The sequence below is a fragment of the Prionailurus viverrinus genome, chromosome D1 (genome assembly GCF_022837055.1).
Source record: "Prionailurus viverrinus isolate Anna chromosome D1, UM_Priviv_1.0, whole genome shotgun sequence".
NCBI lineage: Eukaryota > Metazoa > Chordata > Mammalia > Carnivora > Felidae > Prionailurus > Prionailurus viverrinus.
Window position 1 is genome coordinate 71,572,376 of NC_062570.1, and position 21,005 is coordinate 71,593,380.

The 21,005-nt window shown below is 44.0% G+C and overlaps 1 protein-coding gene across 2 annotated transcripts; it reads left to right on the forward strand.

Annotated features, from left to right (window-relative positions):
- The first annotated feature begins 2,063 nt into the window (after window positions 1-2,063).
- LOC125176754 (calcitonin) lies at window positions 2,064-6,961 on the forward strand. Of its 2 annotated transcripts, none has more exons than XM_047878564.1 (5): window positions 2,064-2,253; window positions 3,326-3,420; window positions 3,684-3,830; window positions 4,706-6,136; window positions 6,596-6,961. In XM_047878564.1, the coding sequence occupies exons 2-4, from the start codon at window positions 3,335-3,337 to the stop codon at window positions 4,869-4,871; spliced, it is 399 nt and encodes a 132-aa protein (XP_047734520.1). In that variant the 5' UTR covers window positions 2,064-2,253; window positions 3,326-3,334; the 3' UTR covers window positions 4,872-6,136; window positions 6,596-6,961. The 2 variants fall into 2 exon arrangements, with proteins under 2 accessions (XP_047734520.1, XP_047734518.1); XM_047878562.1 differs by lacking the exon at window positions 2,064-2,253 and adding an exon at window positions 2,956-3,204.
- Window positions 6,962-21,005: the final 14,044 nt, after the last annotated feature.

The window sequence follows — 21,005 nt, forward strand, 5'->3', positions numbered from 1 at the left end:
CTTCCTCCCGACACGGGCCCAGCGATTTCTCCCAGTCCCCAGAGCTCAGGGGTGGGGGTGGGGGATGGTCCAACCCCGAAATGCTAGAGCGGGCTACATGCTCTGCCAGACCTCAGAGACGGGTGGCAGTGGTCCTGAAAGAGGCGGTGTGGAGGGCAGAGGCGTCAGTTAGGTAGTGTCTCCTAGCCGTGCCTTTCCACTCCTGCTGGAATCCGGGGACAGCGACCCAGAGGTCTGTCGTATTTGCAGGGCTTTGGAAAGAGGAAGGGCCCTGTCCCCCCTCCGCGTCCGCTATGGCCCTGGGCCACGTTGTAGGTGCCACGCTGCGTTCAGGGGTTAGGGGCGACTCTGGGTCATGAAGCCACTGTGCACTCTGCCTGCTGGCGTAGCAAGAAGGCCCCGCAAGAGCGGCTGGCTTTGAGGGTCAGGATTCTTTGGGATGTTGCGTGGAGTTTTTGTTGCCCAGGTGCTAGAGGACAACCCGTCGTCGCTCCGAAGGCAGGGTCCTGCAACAGTAAAAGACAGACCCACAGGGCAGCCCCTGAGCGCCTTTCTGATCTGCAGAAGCAGGAAGCACCAGCGGGTGGGATGCCGCGAGCCTCTGGGCGAGGCTTCTCTAGAGGCTACCCGAAGTTAGGAGGGGCCCGAGGGCGCTTTGGGGAGGCACAGCCCCCATCCCAAGAAAGGGCTAGCCTAAGGTCCGGAGGGTGGGTGATACTTCTTCACTTGTTCCCCACTGCCTCTACCTGCCAGTCCACTCTGCGCTCCTTTCCGTAAGAGCCCGGGATCTTTTCCCCTCGCCCGGGTGCTGTGAGTACCGGCAGCGCCGACTCCGAGAAACTACCTTTCCTCAAGAAAGAAGGTAGAGGCTGAGTCCATGCGCCCGGATGTGCGTGCTTGGGGAACAGTGTGCACCCGTGTGTGTGTGTAAAACGTGCCTGTTTCCTAAAGCAGAAACTCTGGGGGCTGCTTTCGGGTCTGGGAGAAGTTGGTTTGGGTTGTTGCGCGCGCGCTCATTTGCAAACAGCTCGCGAAGGCACGTCTGTTGCAGCAAGTGCTGGCTATTGACAGGAGTGTCCGTGTGTGAATGCGAAAGGCAGAGCTGGTGGCTGGGGACCAGGTGTATGAGCCCGGGACGTGCGCCCCGCGGGCAGTGTGAGCGCGCTCACCAGCGGCCTGTAGCTGAGAGGGGCGCGTGTGTGAAAGTCTGAAGTCTGCCCTTAAGGCTTGCAGCACAGGCTCTCCTTTGCGGGACCGCGCAGGACGCGCGCCCGCTCGACAATGAAGCGCTTCAGAGAAGTGGGGCAGGGGTATGGAGCGAGACGGGCAGAAACGTGGGCACAGGCTGTCCCAGCCCAGCAGCTTAGCAAACAGAAGCCAGAAGCACAGGACAGCTGTGTAAACCAACTCCGGCGGCGCCGCAGTGCAGGGTCCTGGGTTAGAGGGGGGCATGCTGAACCCACAGTCGAGGTTTCTGGAGTAGGAGGGAAATGCCTAGCACTACGTGTAGCCAGTGGCAGCTTAGCCCCTTCCCCAGTCCTCCCGACCACTCCTACCGGTCCCAGAGAAGTGAGGCGAAGGAGGCTTGGCTGGCTGCCAGACTAGAAGCAAAACGACTCTGAGGGGTGCAGGGTGCCTGGGCGCAGGTGGCCTGGGGGGTGAGGAAAGTGCGGAGGTTATCTCAGGGGCACCCAAGGTGGTCCAAAGAGATCAATGTTTCAGGGCCCCTCTTCCCTCCCTCCCCCAGCCCCTCCCTGCTCCATCCAACTCCTTCACAGTGGGCTTTTTAGAACCCAGGACTCCTCGGGGTCCAGGTGGCCAGATGGGATCCTTACTGGCATAGCAAGAGGGGCTTCAAGACTAGAGTTCAGGCACCAAGACGTGAGAGAAGCTCTGGTCCCTCACTGTGGCTGACTCCAAACTCTCCTCCATTGGCCCTCATTTTCTGGACGTCGTCGAAAGCTCTCCACCCCTCCCTGCCCTCCCGCTCTCCAAGCAATGACCTCATTGCAAAAGACAGCCAGAGCGGATGGTTCCCCTCCCTAGAGAACCAGTGCAGGGAGAGCGAGCAATGACGCCACTGGAGCTGGGTCGGTCCTGGCCACTTTGGATTGGCCGCGCGGACTCGTGGGGACCCCCCTCCCACTGTCGCTGGAATAAGAGCCGAGAGCTCCGCGGGGAAGACGCCCGCAGCAGGCTTTGTGTCCAACGGGGTGGACCGGCCGCTCGCGCTCTCCAGAAACTCGTCTCCAGGTGAGGAACTCCCCCCTCTGCCCACTCTAATAACTTGCCTCTGGATTAGTTCATCTAGTTTGCTCCATCTGTCTGCCTTTCCTTTGCCTCTCACGGGCATCGCGGCCCACCTACGGCAGGTGCTCCTAGCTCTCTGTCCCGCTCAGGGGAAGGGGGGCGGTTGAGAGGAGAGCATTTGCTTCTAATTAGCACAGATGGAACTTCAAGCATTCCCAGGGCTTGCCTGGGCGCTGGAAGCTCCGCGAGCTCAGGTAGGCGGGTCTGCGGCCCCTTCGTTGGAACCCCTGGGCGTGCAGAATCCTGCTCGAGTTTGGTCTGGGAATGCCCTGCGCGGTCTGTGTCCTGAGGGATCATGTTTGATTCTCCGGACGGTGCAGCCTTGAGCTTTCTTGTGAGGCGCCGCCAGCCCACGAGCGTCCCTGGGGCACGGAGGGGACCTGCGACTGTGCAGTCAGCCGCGCAGGACAAGGGGGCTCACTTCCAGATGCTGGCGCCCAGCACCCACTGCCAAACTGCGCTCCAGCGTAGACGGGCTGGGCCGGCAGAGCCCTGACACACCGGTAACTGCACATTTAAAATCTTCCTCGAATCCAAACCCAGATACTGGGTGGATAGACCAGTGCTCCTTTCCAAGGTACCCTTCCTGCTTTCCTGTCCCATGCGTTAGTGCCAAGTCCAAAAGAAAGGGGTAGGTGGTCCTAGATTTCTCAGTTCCTGAGAAGACTAGAGCAATGGGAGAACAAATGGACATTAGGGTGGGTCCCCGCTTGTTTTCTGCAAAGGGCGGAAGGAAGGTGTGGGTTTGTGTGCATGCATGCACTCGTTTGTGGCTTCTCCCCGATTTCCACAGAACTCCACCACACCCTGAGACACTTGTTTCTGCTCTACAAAGCCATTCATTGCACTGTATCTTTTGAGATTCACAGCAGCCCATCTGGCAAACGAATGGAGGTATGGGGAGGTGGGGTAACCTGAGGCCACAAGACCTGCGCGGCAGAGCAGGCACTTAGGTTTGTGGGCCCCAGGCCTTGGCTGGTCTTGGCGCAGTGGTAATATCATTCTCTCTTTACAGAGAGGCATCATGGGCTTCGGGAAGTCCTCCCCCTTTCTGGCTTTCAGCATCTTGGTCCTGTGCCAGGCAGGCAGCCTCCAGGCGGCACCATTCAGGTGAGACAGCCGGAAGCCACAGAACACTCCCCTTCTACTGCCCCTGGGGGGAGGCAGTTCTGTGCCTCTGAGGTCACAGCAGCAAGGCTCCTGGTGCATTAAGACCCTCAGGTGGACCTCAGATTGGGCCTTGTGGGTTGGGAGTCGGGGGAGGGGGCACATCCTCAGGGTAGGTCACAGGGACCAGGAAGCCTTGCTACTTGTCATGGGGTGGAGGCAGTCAGGGGCTCAGAGCCTCTCTTGGATTTGCTTCCCCCCTGAAGGTCTGCTTTGGAGAGCCTCCCAGACCCCACCACACTCAGTGAGAAGGAAGGGCGCCTCCTGCTGGCTGCCCTGGTGAAGGCCTATGTGCAGGGGAAGACAAATGAACTGGAGCAGGAGCAGGAGCAGGAGGAGACAGAGGGCTCCAGGTAAGGCTCCCACCCTGCCCTGGCATATACCCCAGGAAATACAACATCTGGCCAGGGCACCAGCAGGCTGTGGTTGTTCATCAGGCCCTGGGGCCCAGTCATTCTCAAGCTCTGAGGAAGACAGAGGTCCAGGTGTAGCTGAAGAGACTGTGGTTAGACACCTTTAAAAAGACACATTCCTGAAAGCTTTTAGGAAATGAAATGGGGAGGTACGGAATCACTTACTCGGGGGGAATTGGTCTTGCCCTAAGGAAACTCCCAGTATTGGCTGACTTGGGACCGGTAAGTGTGAAGCCAGGGGATGGACTCAGCATATCTCAGGATGTTTTAGAAATTTAACCTGTGTGTGTTGTTCTTTCACACCCACAAGGAGCCTTCATTGCACATTTGCAAGGTGAAGCCAAAGGCCTTGCAGAGGGGGGGGGTCAGGTAGAGCAGTACCTGAGGTAGGTCTGGGGGCTTGAGATGTGTAGGATCTGTGGAGACGTGCATGTTGTCATGGGGCCAGACGCCCTTCCCCAGCCCCACCTCCCCGTGTCCCCTGAGCCTGGAGCTCATGCCAGCCCCTGGCCCGGCCCCGGCACTGCCTGGCATGTGCTGCACCTGCATCTACCCTAAGGACCTCTCTGCAGAGCAGGGACTGAGAAGCATGCGGAAGGCTAGGAAAGGGCACCCCTTCCCCGCTGCAACCCTGCCCCATGCTGCCCTGGCTCAGCAAGCCTCGGAGTTCTCCTAATGGAGGATGTGTGAGCTGCCCTCCTGCCTGCCCCTCCTGCCTCTGCTCCAGGTGCCCCTCCCTCGTCTAACTTTCTGCATGACTGCCCTCAGGGGTGGGCCTGGCGCATGGTATTGTCTGGCATGTCTTTTCCCTGCAGCCTGGACAGCTTCCGAGCTAAGCGGTGCAGTAATCTGAGTACCTGTGTGCTGGGCGCATACTCGAAGGACCTGAACAACTTTCATACATTCTCTGGCATCGGCTTCGGGGCTGAAACACCTGGCAAGAAAAGGGACATAGCCAGCATCTTGGAGAAGGGCCAGTAACCCTGCTTTGGGGTGCCCCAGGATGGCAACCAGACTCCTTCCACTCCTTCCTGATTTCCCTTCTTGCTCCCATTTTTGAACTAAATGCATGCAGATTCCACTTTGATTGCTCTTCAAGCTTGTATTGGTAGCTTTGCTTATCACAGAGAATATGGGGGACCTCAGGATGGAAGGGAAGAGAGCAGGACTCATAGGCCAGGTTAGAGGCAAGAGTGAGGGAAGCTTCTTGAGATCCCAGAGGATTTCATGGTAGAGTCCCCAATTTCTGCTGCATCCTTCATGTTTCATCATTGATGAATAAACCTATTTTCTAAAAGGATTTGCACTGTGGTGGTCATTACTCTGGTCGTGTCCAAGGCTTGAGAGTACCCAGAACCTATGCTTAAAAGTAGCGTTAGCCTCAGGGTAGCTGGGTACAGGGCTTGGTGAGTGGTCCTTGTGAACCAGTTCCACCGTCAAGAACAGGTGTGCTGAGAAACAGGTAAACACTTCTGGGGGAGGACGCTGTTTCCCTCTTACAGCCTCTTTCAGGTAAGACGTCAGGGAATTTTCCTTTCCCATGGAAAGTGGTTTTGATGGTGCCTGTGGCTGCTCTATGGTTTCTCTATGCTCCTTGCATGTCTTGGGATTGGGCTGGGCCTTTGGTGACCACTTCATCCTGGTTCTAAAGAGACTGTATGTGACGGTAAGTGCTGATTTCAGTACATGCCTCATGGCTTGACACGGGGTTTTTTCTTTTTCTTTTTTTTTTTTAAAGTTTTTATTTAAATTCCAGTTAGTTGACATACAGGGTAATATTAGCCTCACGTGTATGATATGGTGATGCAACACTTCCATACAACAGCCAGTGCTCATCACATTGGCACTGGGTTTTTTTTCACGAAGGTCTTTGGGCAGGGCTCCTAGCAAAAGCTGCCAGGCCACTTCTCCTAACAGCTTTGATAATTGCATTTAGGAGAAACACTTATTCTTAAGCGGTATGTCGAAGAGCTGAAATTCTCTTTATGAAGGCCTCAGGGGCAGGCTCCTGCCCCTCGCCTCTCACTGACAGACCTCTTCTTTCTCCATCCTGCAAATCAGCGTCACTGCCCAGAAGAGATCCTGCAATACTGCCACCTGTGTGACCCATCGGCTGGCAGGCTTGCTGAGCAGATCTGGAGGTGTTGTGAAGAACAACTTTGTGCCCACCAACGTGGGCTCCGAAGCCTTTGGCCGTCGCCGCAGGGACCTTCATGCCTGAGCAGCTCAGTGACTCCAGGAAGAAGGTGACTGCCCTTTTCCGTTGGGTCGGAAGGGAGGGGATTTGGGGGTTATGAGCCACATTATGAAACCCACTGGACCTGGGAAGGGTCTTCAGATCCCTTTTTTCCAATTACATGCTTCCTTCTCAGTGGTGAGATTCTTCCACAACTCAGCCTGAAATCAGAGCGTTGACACAGGCTGCAGACATGCAGCGTCATCTCTCTGAGAAGAGAAATGAGAAATAAAATGCTTGCCAAATGATAATTGCTTTTTTTTCCATCATCTGCCTTAAAAGCCTGTCTACATCTCATACCTATAGGTTGTAAATGCTGTTTTTCTGTACATTTGTGTTCTTTTTATAATAATTGTGGTTGTTTCCTTCTTGTCCTTCTTATTCGCCAATGCCTCCTTCTTCTTCTCTACTTCCTCTTCCTTCTTACTTCTTTGTCTTCTTTTTTTATTTTATTTTTTTCCCATCTCAGGTCACCATGAAGCTGAACTCACCACTTCTGTTAATTTCTGTTGACAACACTTGGTGAGAAGGCCCCATGGAAGATATACATGTTTGCATCCCAATAGATACTGAAAAAAGCACCTTTGTCACTTACAAGGAATGAAAGTGAATGCAAAATAAGCTAATTCCATATGTATCGTGTATCCTTTTTATATTTGACCCTGTGTGTGTCAGTGTGGTGGTGGCATCTATCGTTGGCTTATCTGGTAGCAAACTGGTTCTTTGAGAGCTATCCTGTTGATCACAGCAGCTCTGCAAACCTTAGGGGGACAGTAAGTCATTGCCTTTGTGGCCTCTGGGGACATGTGGTAATGGTGATGCTTTGCCTTGTTGTCTAAGAACATGACTGTAGACTTTATTTAAGGAAATCTCAATGTTGTATCATTTGTGAACTTCATCAAGATTAAAAACATATTTTGGATACATGTGTTTTGAGACCCTGGTGATTCATTTCAACTTGTTTCCCTATGTAATAATAATAACACTAACAGTTGACATGTTTTGAGTGCTTACTCAAATTGGGACAGTTGATATTCTAAGACAGTGTTTTATACGTATTAATTCATTTAATCTTTATGACAACTCCACGAAGGAGATACCATTGGTATTTCCACGTTGCCTCTGAAGAAACAGAGGCCTGGAGAAGTGAAGTCCAAGGTCACAGAGATAGACAATAGTAGACTCAGGCGTTGGTTTCCAGAGCCTACAGTTGAAACCACTGCATTATATGCTTCTTGACAATGGCTTCTGATGAGTTCCAGAGACCTGTGAGCCGTTCTTTGACCTAACTGCCTCACATGGCAGACCCTCAGATTTTGAAGACAAATGGACTGTGTTAAAACATATAAACAACCTAGTCTTTATATAATAAAATGGATCCCTTTTACCCATTGCTTGGTGCTACATGTTGGAAAGTTTGTGTGCCCTCCCTCCATCCCCACCCTACCCTGCCTAACCAAAAAATTGTATATTGAAACCTAAGCCCCAAAGTGATAGTCTTGGGAGGTGGGAACTTGGGGGGGTGATTAGGTCATAAGGGTCATCCCCTCCTGAATGGGACCAGTGCCCTTTAAAATAAGGGTGGAGAGAATTCCCTTGCTTCTTTTGCCATGTGGGGCCACAGTGAGAAGAACTGCTGTGAGTGAGGAAAGGGGCCCCCACCAGATGTGAATCTGCTGGTGCCTTGAACTTGGATTTCCCAGCCTTTAGAACTGAGAAATAAATATTTGTTGTTTATAAGCCACCTGGTCTGTGGCATTTTGTCACACCTGTCCCAGCGGACTAATGAAGACACTTGGCTTCAACACATGATCCTTTTATGGTCAATGTTATTACACCTATGTGCCATCTCTTACACCGCCCAGGTGTATTGTAACATCTATAGATCCATAAATATTTCCCCGTATGTGGGAGGGACGTTTAAACATAACCACAGTCCCATTTAACAACTAAAGTAAATTAACATTAATTTCTTAATTCCTTCATCTCACATCCAGTCATGGTTCAAATTCCTCCATTATCTTATATATGTGTATGTTTGGTGTCTATAAAATCAGGGCTCAGATTAGGTCTCCACATTGCTGCTGGTTTATATGTTTTTTGTTTTTGCTGGTTTATATGTTTTAAGGCTCTTCTAATCTAGACGTTGCCCTCCATTATTTTTTTTTCCCTTTTGCAATTTATTTGTTGGAGGAACTAAGTTATTTGTCCACTGGGGTTCTCCACACGTTGAATTCTGATGACTACATTTCTTTTTTTTTTTAAGTTTATCTATTTATTTTGAGAGAGAGAGAGAGAGAGAGAGAACAGGGAAGGAGCAGAGAGAGAAGGAAACAGGGAATCCCGAGTAGGCTTTGTGTTGTCAGTGAAGAGTTCAGTGTGGGGCTTGATCCTACTATCTGTGAGATCATGAACTGAGCTGAAATCAAGAGTTTGACACTTAACGGACTGAGCCACTCAGGCACCCCTTGATGACCACATTTCTATGGTGAGATTTAACATGTTTCTTTATCTGCTTTATTTGTTGTGAATCAGTGAATGAGGAGAAAGAGAAGTTGGAAGCGAGGTCTGAGAAGTAATGAGGAGGGAAGATCATATCATGTAGGACCTTGTAGGGCCTGGGAAAGACGTTGGTTTCCTATCAACGTTTAGTCAGTAAAACAGACACCACATCAATAATTTTAATGGAAAGAATATAAGAAACTGGCCAAGTAGGGGCACCTGGGTGGCTCAGTTGGCTAAGTAAAACAGTGTCTGACTCTCGGTTTCAGCTCAGGTCGTGATCTCATGGTTCTGTGAGTCTCATCCCTGTGTTGGGCTCTGCACTGACAGTGCAGAGCCTACTTGGGATTCTCTCTCTCTCTCTCTCCCTCTCTCTCTACCCATCACCTCTTACACTGTCTCTGTCTCTCTCAAAACAAATAAATACATTTAAAAAAATGGAAAAAAAAGAAACTAAGTAGGGTTTAGAAAAGATGAAAGAGAGCAAGAGTTAGTGCAGAGATAGGAAGTGAGGGAGGCAGCTACTATCCTCAGGGCTGGGGGAACAAAGATAAGAAGAGGTCAGGCACTGACAATCTAGAACCTTGGAGAAGGATGCTCAGACCACTGAGAAGAGAGGTGGGCAGATGTGGGCTCTTTGAAAAGGCGCGACAAAACTGTTGGAGGAGTATGGGAAAACGGAACCAAACTGGAAATTTGGAAACGTCTTCTCTGCCAGACCACCGGAAGAAGGAAAATGCAGCTTGCAGAGTCCCAGCTCCAGCATCTCTTTTTAATTTAGGCATAACGTTTTAAATTTGCACAAAGAAAATCCATTCTGTGCACAGTTCTGTGAACTTTCACAAATACATTGACTTGCGTCACCACCTCAATAGATACAAAATAGATACAAAAGTTTCATTGCTCCTCAAAAGTCTGCCATGCTTCTTTGCAGTCAATTGCACCACCGCTCACCCCCCCCCCCCCGGAAACAACTGTTATGTCTGTCTGTAGAGTGTATTTTTTATATTTTAAAATTGAGATATAACTGACACATAACATTGTATTACTTTTATGTGCACGACATAATAATCTGATATTTGTAGATATTGTGAAATGGTCACCACACTAAGTCGAGTTAGCATCCATCACTACACATTGTTACGATTATTTTTTCTTGTGATGAGCGAGACCTTTTAAGATCTACTCTCTTAGCTACCTTCAAATATGCAGTACCATAGTATTAACTATAGTAATCATGCTGTACATTACATCCCCAGGACTTATTTAGCTTATAACTGGAAGTTAGTACCTTTTGGTTCCCTTCACTAAATTTGCCAACCTCCCCCATCCCCCACCTCTGCCAACTCTCAATCTGCTTTGTTTCTGAATTTGGCGTTTGTTTTTGTTTTTGTTCTCAATTCCACATATAAGTGAGATCATCCACTATTTGTCTTTCTCTTTCTGACTTATTTCACTTAGTGTAATACCCTCAAGGTCTACCCATGTTGTAACAAGTGGCAGAATTTCCTTCTTTTTTTGGTGAATAAAATTCCATTACACCTATATCTATATATTTCTCTCTCTGTATATATAAATGACATGTATGTGTGTGTGTGTGTGTATCACATTTTCTTTACCCTTCATCTCTCCATGGACACTTATTTCATTTCCATGTCTTGTGTATTGTAAATAATGCTGCAATGAACATGGGGTTGCAGAAACCATTTTGAGATAATGATTTCATTTCCTTCAGGTAAACACTCAAAAGTGTAATTGCTAGATCATATGGTAATTCTATTTTTAATTTTTCAAGGAACCTCCATACTGTTTTCCATTGTGGCTACACCAATTTACATTCCCAAAAACAGTGCACAAGGGTTCCTTTTCTCTACATCATTGCCAACATTTGCTATTTCTTATCTTTTTGATAATAGCCATTCTAAGAGTGGTGACATAATATCTCATCATGGTTGTGAATTGCATTTCTCTAGTGATTAGTAACGTTGAGCACCTTTTCATGTTCCCGTTGTCCATTTGTATGTCTTCTTTGGAAAATGTCTATTCATATCCCTTTGCCTTCTCCAGAATATCAAATAAATGAAGTCAGTATATAGCTTTGAGTCTTTTACTTAGCATAATGCATTTGAGATTTATCCATGTTGTTGCATGTATGAATAATTTGTTTCCTTTTATTGCTGGGCAGTATTACATTGTAGGCATGTACTATGGTTGCTTCATTTATCCCTTGAAGGATACTTGGATTGTTTCCAGTATTTGGAATTTATGAATTCAGCTGCTATAAATTTCTGTGTATAGATTTTTGAGTGAAAGTAAGTGTAGTGGGCTGGATGCCCCCCCAAATATGTCCATGTTCTGATCCCCAGAATATGTGAATGTTACCTTTTTTGGGAAAAGGGTCTTTGGTGATAAATTTACAAGGATCTGAAAATGAGGTCAGCTTGGATTGTATAAGTGGGTGTTAAATCCAGTGATATAGTCTTATAAGAGATACACAGAGAAGATACACACAGAGCAGAAGGTGAAGAGAAGACAAGAGGCAGAGAGTCACAAGCTGAGGAAGCCAAGTTAACCTGCAACCATCAGAAGCTATAAGAGGCATGGAGTGGATATTCCCCTAGGGTCTCTGGAGGGAGGAGAGCCCTGCTGTCACATAGATTTTGTACTTCTGGCCTCCAGAATGAAAGAATAAGTTTCTGCTGTTTGAAGCCACCAAGTTTGTGGTAATTTGTTATAGTATCCCTAGGAAACTAATGATTTTTTATTTCTTTTAGGTAAACACCTTGGAATGGGATTGCTGTCATTTGGCAAGTATATACATATTTTTTTTTCCTTAAAAAGTCTTTTATTTTCAATTTATTTTATTTTTTTAATTTAAATTCAAGTTAGTTAACATACAGTGTAGTATTGGTTTCGGGAGTAGAACCCAGCGATTCATCACTTCCATAGGACACCCAGGACTCATCCCAACAAGTGCCCTCCTTAATGCCCATCACCCATTTAGCCCATCCCCCACCCAACACCCCTCCAGAGACCCTCAGTTTGTTCTCTGTATTTAAGAGTCTCTTGTGTTTTGCTTTCTTCTACATTTTTTTATCTTACTTTTCCTTTCTTTCCCCTATGTTCATATGTTGTGTTTTTTAAATTCCACATGGGAGTGACATATATTTGTCTTTCTCTGACTGATTTACTTCACTTAGCATAATACACTCTAGTTCCATCCATGTTGCAAATGGCAAGATTCTATTCTTTTTGATCACTGAGTAATATAAAATATATATACAATGGAATATTACTTGGCGGTCTTTTATTTTTATAAATACCTTCTAATTTCTGTCCATATACATTTACATTCTTGATTATTGCTACCAAATAATCTACACATATCATGTATTCTGCTTGTTATTATGTGTGCTGTAATAAACATAATGATATTGCTTAATCAAGTAAGAAAAACAAATTACAGAAAATTTGAAAAATCAAGACACAATAAAAGATTTCAATAGGTTTAATTCAACCACTGTGATTTTTTATTGCCTTCTTTATGTGTATATTTTACATAGTTCTGTACTGTATATATTACGCTGTATTTTTAAAATAAAGACTTTATTTTTTTAGGGCAGTTTTAGGTTTACAACAAAAATGAGAGGAAGGGATAGAGATTTCCAGATACCCCCTGCCCCCACACATGCATACCTTCTCCCATTATCAACATCACTCACCAGAATAGTATGTATATATGTATTGCCAAGGATGAACCTACATTGACACATCATAATTACCGAAAGTCCATAGTTTACCTCAGAGGTCACTCTGGTGTTGCACATTTACGGGTTTGGGGAATAATGACACATCTCCATCATTATAACCATGAGGAGTATTTCACTGCCCTAAAGATTTTTCCATACTCTGCCTGTTCCTCATTCCCCTGGAAACCACTGATCTTTTTATTGTTTCCATGGTTTCACCTTTTCCAGAAAGTCACAAAGTTGGAATCATATGATATGTAGCCTTTTCAGATTGGCTTCTTTCACTTAGTAATATGCATTTAACATTCCTCCATGTTTTTTCATTTGTGTTTAGCATGGAATAACATTCCATTTGTTAATTCATTCACCCATTTTTTTAAATCGTTTTTATTTCTCTGCTAATCATAGCTATCTTTTCCTTGATTTTAAGAGTGTTCACTATTACCTCACACAGCATGCTGTTGCACGGGCTGGGTTTGTGGCACTTGAGTTACCCTTGGGCAAAGTGTCAAGAGAAAAGTGAGGAAGAGGAAAAAGAACCCCCGCCCCCCCCAACAGATTTTGGCACTCAAAGATCCACTTCTACGGTGCCTTGTCAAAGATACAGGTTTTAGCTGCCTGCACTGCCACTGCACTTTGGATGCGGAGCGTGGACGCTGGGGCTGGCAATGGAACAGAGCTGGGAGCAAAAAGGAAAATAAAAAATAAGGGAAAATCTAGATTGAAGGGGCTCTGACCAGAAAGAGGGGGATTCTCTCAGAGTTTTGTTTTCTGTGCACGATTCCATGATGGAGACAACCCTTGGGCTAAATGTAAAAGAGAAAAGAGGGGGAAGAAAAACCCCAGAGAACTTACTGGCGTTTTTGCCATTCTTTTGCCCTCCCTCCCCAATAACGTACCTGCCACTGATTACTTTTCTTTTTAATTTGTTTTCAAGTTTATTTCTTTATTTTGAGAGAGAGAGAGAGAGAGAGAGAGAGAGAGAGAGAGAGAGCGCGAGCAGGGGAGGGGCAGAGACAGAGGGAGAGAGAGAACCATAGGCAGGCTCTGCACTGTAAGCACAGAGCCCAATGTGGGGCTCCAGCTCACAAACTGTGAGATCATGACCTGAGCCAAAACCAAGAGTCGGACACTTAACTGACTCAGCCACCCAGGTGTCCCTGCTACTAATTTTAAGAGCTCTCAGGTAGATTCTTTTTGTATTCTGTCTGCAGGTTTTAGTTGCAATTAGTGTGAGAGACAGGTTGTAGTGGCTGACTCCATCTTGGCCAGCATATTTATTGACCATAATGCAATTAAGATAATAATAATAATAATAATAATAATAATTTTGCATAGCATATTATTATTATTATTATATTTCAATACTTGGAAATTATGTAAGATTTTATTTTATTATTTAAAAAAATGCTTATTTATTTATTTTTGAGAGAAAGCATGCACAGGCAAGGGGCAGTGAGAGAGGGAGAGGCAGGGAATGCTAAGCAGGCTCCATGTTGTCAAGCCCAGAGCTTGACACGGGTCAAACTAACAAACTGAGCAAAAATCAAGAGTCAGATGCTGAACTGACTGAGCCATCCAGGCGCCCCTTATGTAAGATTTTAAAACAAGCCAGAAATCAAAGAAGAAATCATAATGGAAAATTTTAAATTTTTTAAAATATCTAGAACTGAATGATAATACCTCACATCAGAATTTGAAGATGTAGTGAAAGCGGTAACTTTAGAAAATTTTATAGCCCTATATAATAATGTCAGAAAAGAACAATAGGTAACATTTAAGTTGCATTTTATTTTTTAAATTGATCTATTTTAGTATTTTCTAAGTTTCTATTTAACTTCTTTCTTTTTGAAAAATTTTTTAGTGTTCATTTATTTTTGAGAGAGAGAAAGACAAAGTGTGAGCGGGGGAGGGGCAGAGAGAGAAGGAGACACAGAACTCAAAGCAGGTTCCAGGCTCTGAGCTGTCAGCACAGAACCCGATGTGGGGCCTGAACTCACTAACTATGAGATCATGACCTGACCAAAGTGGGACACTCAACCAAATGAGCCACCCAGGTGCCCCACTATTATAATTTACTTCTGTTCAAGCCTTGTCATTTCCTTCCTTCTGCGGGTTTGGGGTTTTGTTTGTTCTTTTTCTAGCTTCCTGTAGGTGTAAGGTCAGGTTGTTTATTTGAGATTTTCTTGCTTCTTGAGGTACTTGTATTGCTATAAACTTCCCTCTTGTGACTGCTTTTGCCGCACCCCAAAGATTTTGGACCATTGTATTTTCGTTTCCATTTGTTTCCATGTAATTTTTATTTCTTTGATTTTTTGGTTGATCCATTCATTGTTTAGTAGCATGTGATATAACCTCCATGTATTTATTCTCTTTCCATATTTTTTCTTGTGGTTGATTTCTAGTTTCATAGTATTGTGGTCAGAAAAGATGCGTAGTAGGACTTCAGTCTTTGTGAATTTGTTGAGACTTGTTTTGTGGCCTAATGTGTGATCTATTCTGGAAAATGTTCCATGTGCACTTGAAAAGAATATGTATTACCCTGGCTTAGGAGGGAATGTTCTGAATATATCATTCAAATCCATATAGTCCAGTGTATCATTCAAAGCCACTCTTTCCTTGTTGATTTTCTATTTGGATGATCTTAAGTGAGCTGTTAAAGTCCCATATTATTCTTTTTTTATTTTCTGAGTTTGTGTGTAATTTCTTTCACTTTTTTTTATCATTTAATTTATTTTTAAAATTTATATCCAAGTTAGTTAGCATATAGTGCAACAATGATTTCAGGAGTAGATTCCTTAATGCCCCTTACCCATTTAGCCCATCCTCCCTCCCATGACTCCCCCCCCATAACCCTCTGTTTGTTCTCCATATTTAAGAGTCTCTTATGTTTTGTCCCCCTCCCTGCTTTTATATTATTTTTGCTTCCCTTCCCTTATGTTCATCTGTTTTGTATCTTAAAGTTCTCATATGAGTGAAGTCATATGATATTTGTCTTTCTCTGACTGACTAATTTCGCTTAGCATAATACCCTCTAGTTCCGTCCACATAGTTGCAAATGGCAAGATTTCATTCTTTTTGTTTGCTGAGTAATACTCCATTGTATATGTATCTTTATCCATTCATCCATCGATGGACATTTGGGATCTTTCCATACTTTGGCTACTGTTGATAGTGCTGCTATAAACATTGGGGTGCATGTTTACAGGTGCTTCGAAACAGCACACCTGTATCCCTTGGATAAATACCTAGTAGTGCAATTGCTGGGTTGTAGGTTAGTTGTATTTTTAATTTTTTGAGGAACCTCCATACTGTTTTCCAGAGTGGCTGCACCAGCTTGCATTCCCACCAGCAGTGCAAAAGAGATCCTCTTTCTCCGCATCCTCGCCAACATCTGTTGTTGCCCGAGTTGTTAATGTTAGCCATTCTGACAGGTGTCAGGTGGTATCTCATTGTGGTTTTGATTTGTATTTCCCTGATGATGAGTGATGTTGAGCATTTTTTCATGTGTCTGTTGGCCATCTGGATGTCTTCTTTGGAGAAGTGTCTATTCATGTCTTTTGCCCATTTCTTCACTGGATTACTTGTTTTTTGGGTGTTGAGTTTGATAAGTTCTTTATGGATTTTGGATACCAACCCTTTATCTGATAGGTCGTTTGAAAACATCTTCTCCCATTCCACTGGTTGCCTTTTAGTTTTGTGGACTGTTTCCTTCACTGTGCAGAAGCTTTTTATTTTGATGAGGTCCCAATAGTTCATTTTTCCTTTGTTTCCCTTGCCTCCAGAGACATGTTGAGTAAGAAGTTGCTGTGACCAGAGTCAAAGAGGTTTTTGCCTGCTTTTGCCTTGAGGATTTTGATGGCTTCCTTACATTTAGGTCTTTCATCCATTTTGAGTTTATTTTTGTGTATGGTATAAGAAAGTGGTCCAGGTTCATTCTACTGCATGTTGCTGTCCAGTTTTCTCAACACCACTTGTTGAAGGGACTGTTTTTATTCCATTGGATATTCTTTCCTGCTTTGTCAAAGATTACTTGGCCATGTTTGTGGGCCCATTTCTCTGTTCTGTTCTCTGTGGGTTCTCTGTTCTGTTCCATTGATATGAGTGTGTTTTTTGTTTTTGTTTTTGTTTTTTTTGTGTGTGCCAGTGCTATACTGTCTTGATAATTACAGCTTTGTAATACAGCTTGAAGTCTGGGATTGTGATGCCTCCAGCTTTGGTTTTCTTTTTCAAGATTGCTTTGGCTATTTGGAGTCTTTTCTGGTTCCATACAAATTTTAGGATTGTTTGTTCTAGCTCTGTGAAGAATGCTGGTGTTACTTTGATAGTGATTGCGTTGAATATGTAGATTGCTTTGGGTAGTATTGACATTTTAACAATATTTGTTTTTCCTATCCAGGGGCATGGAATATTTTTCCATTTTTTTGTGTCTTCTTCGATTTCTTTCATAAGCTTTCTACAGTTTTCAGTGTATAGATTTTTCACCTCTTTGGTTAGATTTATTCCTAGGTATTTTATGTTTTTAGTGCACTTGTAAGTGGGATCAATTCCTTGATTTCTTGTTCTGTTGCTTCATTATTTGCGTATAGGAATGCAACCAATTTCTGTGCACTGATTTTATATCCTGCAACTTTGCTGAATTCATGGATCAGTTCTAACAGTTTTTTTGTGGAATATTTTGGGTTTTCCATATAAAGTATCATGTCATCTGGCAAGAGTGAAAGTTTGACCTCCTTCTGGCTGATTTGGACTTTTATTTCTTTGTGTTGTCTGATTGCTGAGGCTAAGACTTCCAATAGTATGTTGAATAACAGTGGCGAGAGTGGACATTCCTGTCTTGTTCCTGATCTTCGGGGGAAAGCTCTCAGTTTTTCCCCATTGAGGATGACATTAGCGTTGGGTCTTTCATACATGGCTTTTATGATCTCGAGGTATGATCCTTCTATCCCTACTTTCTTGAGGGTTCTTAACAAGAAAGGATGCTGTATTTTGTCAAATGCTTTCTCTGCATCTATTGAGAGGATCATATGGTTCTTGTCCTTTCTTTTATTGATGTGATGAATCACATTTTTTGTGGATATTGAACCAACCCTGAATCCCAGGTATAAATCCCACATGATCATGGTGAATATTTTTTTTAATGTATTGTTGGGTCCAGTTGGCTAATATCTGGTTGAGGATTTTTGTATCTATGTTCATCAGGGAAATTGGCCTATAGTTCTCCTTTTTAGTGGGGTCTTTGTTTGGTTTTGGAATCCAGGTAATGCTGGCTTCATAGAAAGAATGTGGAATGTTTCCTTCCATTTCTATTTTTTGGAACAGCTTCAAGAGAATAGGTGTTAACGTTTCTTTGAATGTTTGGTAGAATTCCCCTGGAAAGCCATTTGGTCTGGTTGTTGAAAGGAGCTTGATAAATTCGAGAAAAAAGGGGGGAAAAGGGAAAACATTTGAAAATTTGTAAAAATGAATACGATGAAAAAGAATAAAATGAAATGATGGAAGTAAAATAGAATTTGAAAAATTCACAAAAAAATAAAAAATATAGTAGAAATAATTAAAGAAAAATATTTAATAAAAATTGAAAAAATAATTTTTTTCTCTTTCTGTATTCAAGAAAAGGAAACAAAAAAGAAAAAGAAATTGAATCAATGGACCAGTGAACAGACTGAAATACGATTGAAATTACATCATTTTCCCCAGAAGTCAAACTATGAAGCACTTTATAGTCCATAAACTAAGCAGGCAGAGACTTGTGGTGTTTCTGAAGAGTGAGGTTGGCCCAGTTGGGTGGGGCTTAGTGTAACAGCTCTGTTCTCCACTAGGTGGCGCTGCTTAGCTTACTGGGGTGGATTGCTGTGACACTTGTAGGTGTGTATGCACATGCGCGGGAGAGGTAAAAATGGTGTCACTCAGCTACCTAGTCTCTAGTATTGGAACTCTGTTCTCCCCATCAGCAATTGCACACCCCTCTTTTGTCTCTGGCCTCTATACACTCCCTGCTTTTGCACTGTCCCTGACCAAACTGTCAGGTTGCCAGGTGGCACCTCCGTCCTGAGTTTTATCTGAAATGCGGCAGTGTTTCTCGACCCCTCACTTTCGAGGGACTGTGGCTTTGATCCGTTTTGACTCTCCGCGGGAAGGTCTCACCCAGGAATGGCTGGGTGCCAGCTCGCCCCCTGGAACGTTTGGGAGACCTCGCTGTTGCCGATGCCCAGAGACTGCAGCTGGGTGCCAGCCCGCCCCAGAAGAAGTTCACATGATCGTGTAGCAGCAGCATTTCAGGGATTATGGAAAATCACAACACACATCTGGCGCCAGGCTTCCCCCTTATCGTCCTTGTTCCAGCACCAGTGAATGTGGTTGTTCTCCAGAGTCCAGTTGGACCTGTGGCCTGAGGACCCTCGGGACCTTACTCTGCTCCTGGGGATTCACCCTTCTCACCAGAGCACCGCCAGGTATGGAGCTGCAGAGTTTCAGACTCTGCATTCCCCCTGTTTATAGAGTCTTAATGGAATTTAAACCCTCTGCTTTCTCTTTTCTCCCTTTTTGGTTGAGTCCCTGTGGCTATTTCCACTCTTCCACTTTCTCTCCAGCCACTTGGGGGGGGGGTGCTTTTCCTGTACTCCACCCCCCACCCCACCCGTCTCCATCCTCTCTCCACAAGCAAGAACAGCTCTCTGCCCTCTGTGGCTTCACTCTCCTCCAGTCTACCTCTCTGCACCACATACCTGCTGAATTCTGTGGTTCAGGTTGTGCAGATTGTTGTGTTAATCCTCAAATCGGTTTTCTAGGTGTGCAGGATGGTTTAGTGTTGATCTGGCTGCATTTCGTGGACACCAGATGCAAAACAACTTCCATGCTGTTCCACCATCTTGGCTCCTCCCTCCTCCCATACTACTATTGTATTACTGTCAATTAGTTCCTTTATGTTTGTTATTAATTGTTTTATGTATTTGGGTGCTTTCATGTTGGGTGCATACATATTTATAATTGTTATGTCTTGTTGGATTGTCCCCTTTATGATTATATTTCTTTGTTTCTTATTACAGTCTGTGTTTTAAAGTCTATTTTGTCTGATATAAGTATTGCCACTCCAACTTTCTTTTGACATCTGTTTGCGTGATACAAGTTTCTTCATCCCCTCACTTTTAATCTGCAGGTGTCTTTAGGTCTGAAAAGAGTCTCTTGCAGGCAGCATATAGATGGCTCTTGTTTTTTTATCCACTCTTCCACCCTAGGCCTTTTGATTGGAGTGTTTAGTCCATTTACATTCAAAGTTATTATTGATAGGTATGCGTTTATTGCCATTTTATTACTTGTTTTGTGGTTGTTTTTGTAATGAACCAAATTTTGAATTTTCAATTGCACACCTAAATTGAGGTGTTCAACTTGAGAAATTAGAAAAGAAAAATGGAGAAAACTCAAAGAATTTGAAAAGGAGATAATAAAACAGACGTTGGTTATCTATAAGATGAGGATTAAACGAAGAGGATCAGCAAAGGCAAAACTTTGTTATTTGAAGACTAATTAAATTGGAAAACCTCTAGTGAGGTTGATCAGGAAAAAAAGAGAGCAGACACAAAGAATATCAAGACTAAAACAGAGAACTTGCCCATAGATACAGCAGAGATGAAATGATAGTAAAAGAATACTACAACTATATGCCAGTAGGTTTTATAATGTAGATGAAATGGGTAAGTTTCTAGAAAATATAAAGGTCCTAAAACTCACTTGAGTAGGAATGGAAATCCTGAATAGGTATATAACTGTAATATATTGAATCAGTTTTGTAAAATCTTATCACAATGACAGTATAGTATTGTTGGAATTATAGATAAATTCTCCCAAATATTCACGGAACCAATTCCACTTATATACGGAATTTCCCCCAAAATAAAAAAGAGGAACTACTACCTAATTCATTTTAGGAGGCTAGTGTGACAAACATAATAAGGCCAGAAAATAAGTTTATGAGAAAGAAAAAAATTCAGTTCCATTTCACTCATGAACGTAGATGCAACTATCCTAGACAAAATGATGGCAAACAAAATATAACAGTATATACATAAAACAATGCATCATGACCAGTAATTGCTTGCTCCTCAAACATAAGAGTGGTCTGGCATTTGAAGAATCCATTAATCCATAAAAAATTAATAAATTTAGTAATATTATGATTAGCTCAGTAGATAAAATCATCTGAGAAAACCTCAGAGTAATCATGCAATGGAAAGGAAAAATCTGTTTTTTTTTTTCTTTTAGTTTTATTTATTTTGAGAGAGAGAGAATGCAAGCGGGGGAGGAGCAGAGAAAGAGAGAGAGAGAGACAGAATCTCAAGCAGGCTCTGCACTACCAACTGTGGAGCCCTATGTGGGTCTCGAACCCACAAACCGTGATATCATTACCTGAGCCCAAATCAAGAGTCAGACAGACACTGAACCGACTGAGCCAACCAGGCACCCCTGGAAAGGAACATTCTTAACCTGATTATAAGTATCTATCAAGATCTGCAACAATTAATCAATCTTAGGGAATAAACATTAGAAACAATCCCTTTACAATTAGGTAAAAAGTAAAGAAGTCAACTATCATTGCTTCTATTCAGCAATTCACACCAGGTTCTAGCT

Bases quoted from the DNA above. Each gene is read 5' to 3' on its own strand.
- LOC125176754 (XM_047878562.1), top strand. From the start codon at position 3,064: ATGCATGCACTCGTTTGTGGCTTCTCCCCGATTTCCACAGAACTCCAC. The intron at 3,205-3,325 runs GTATGGGGAGGT...CTCTCTTTACAG, and splicing joins CATCTGGCAAACGAATGGAG to AGAGGCATCATGGGCTTCGG. The intron at 3,421-3,683 runs GTGAGACAGCCG...TCCCCCCTGAAG, and splicing joins CTCCAGGCGGCACCATTCAG to GTCTGCTTTGGAGAGCCTCC.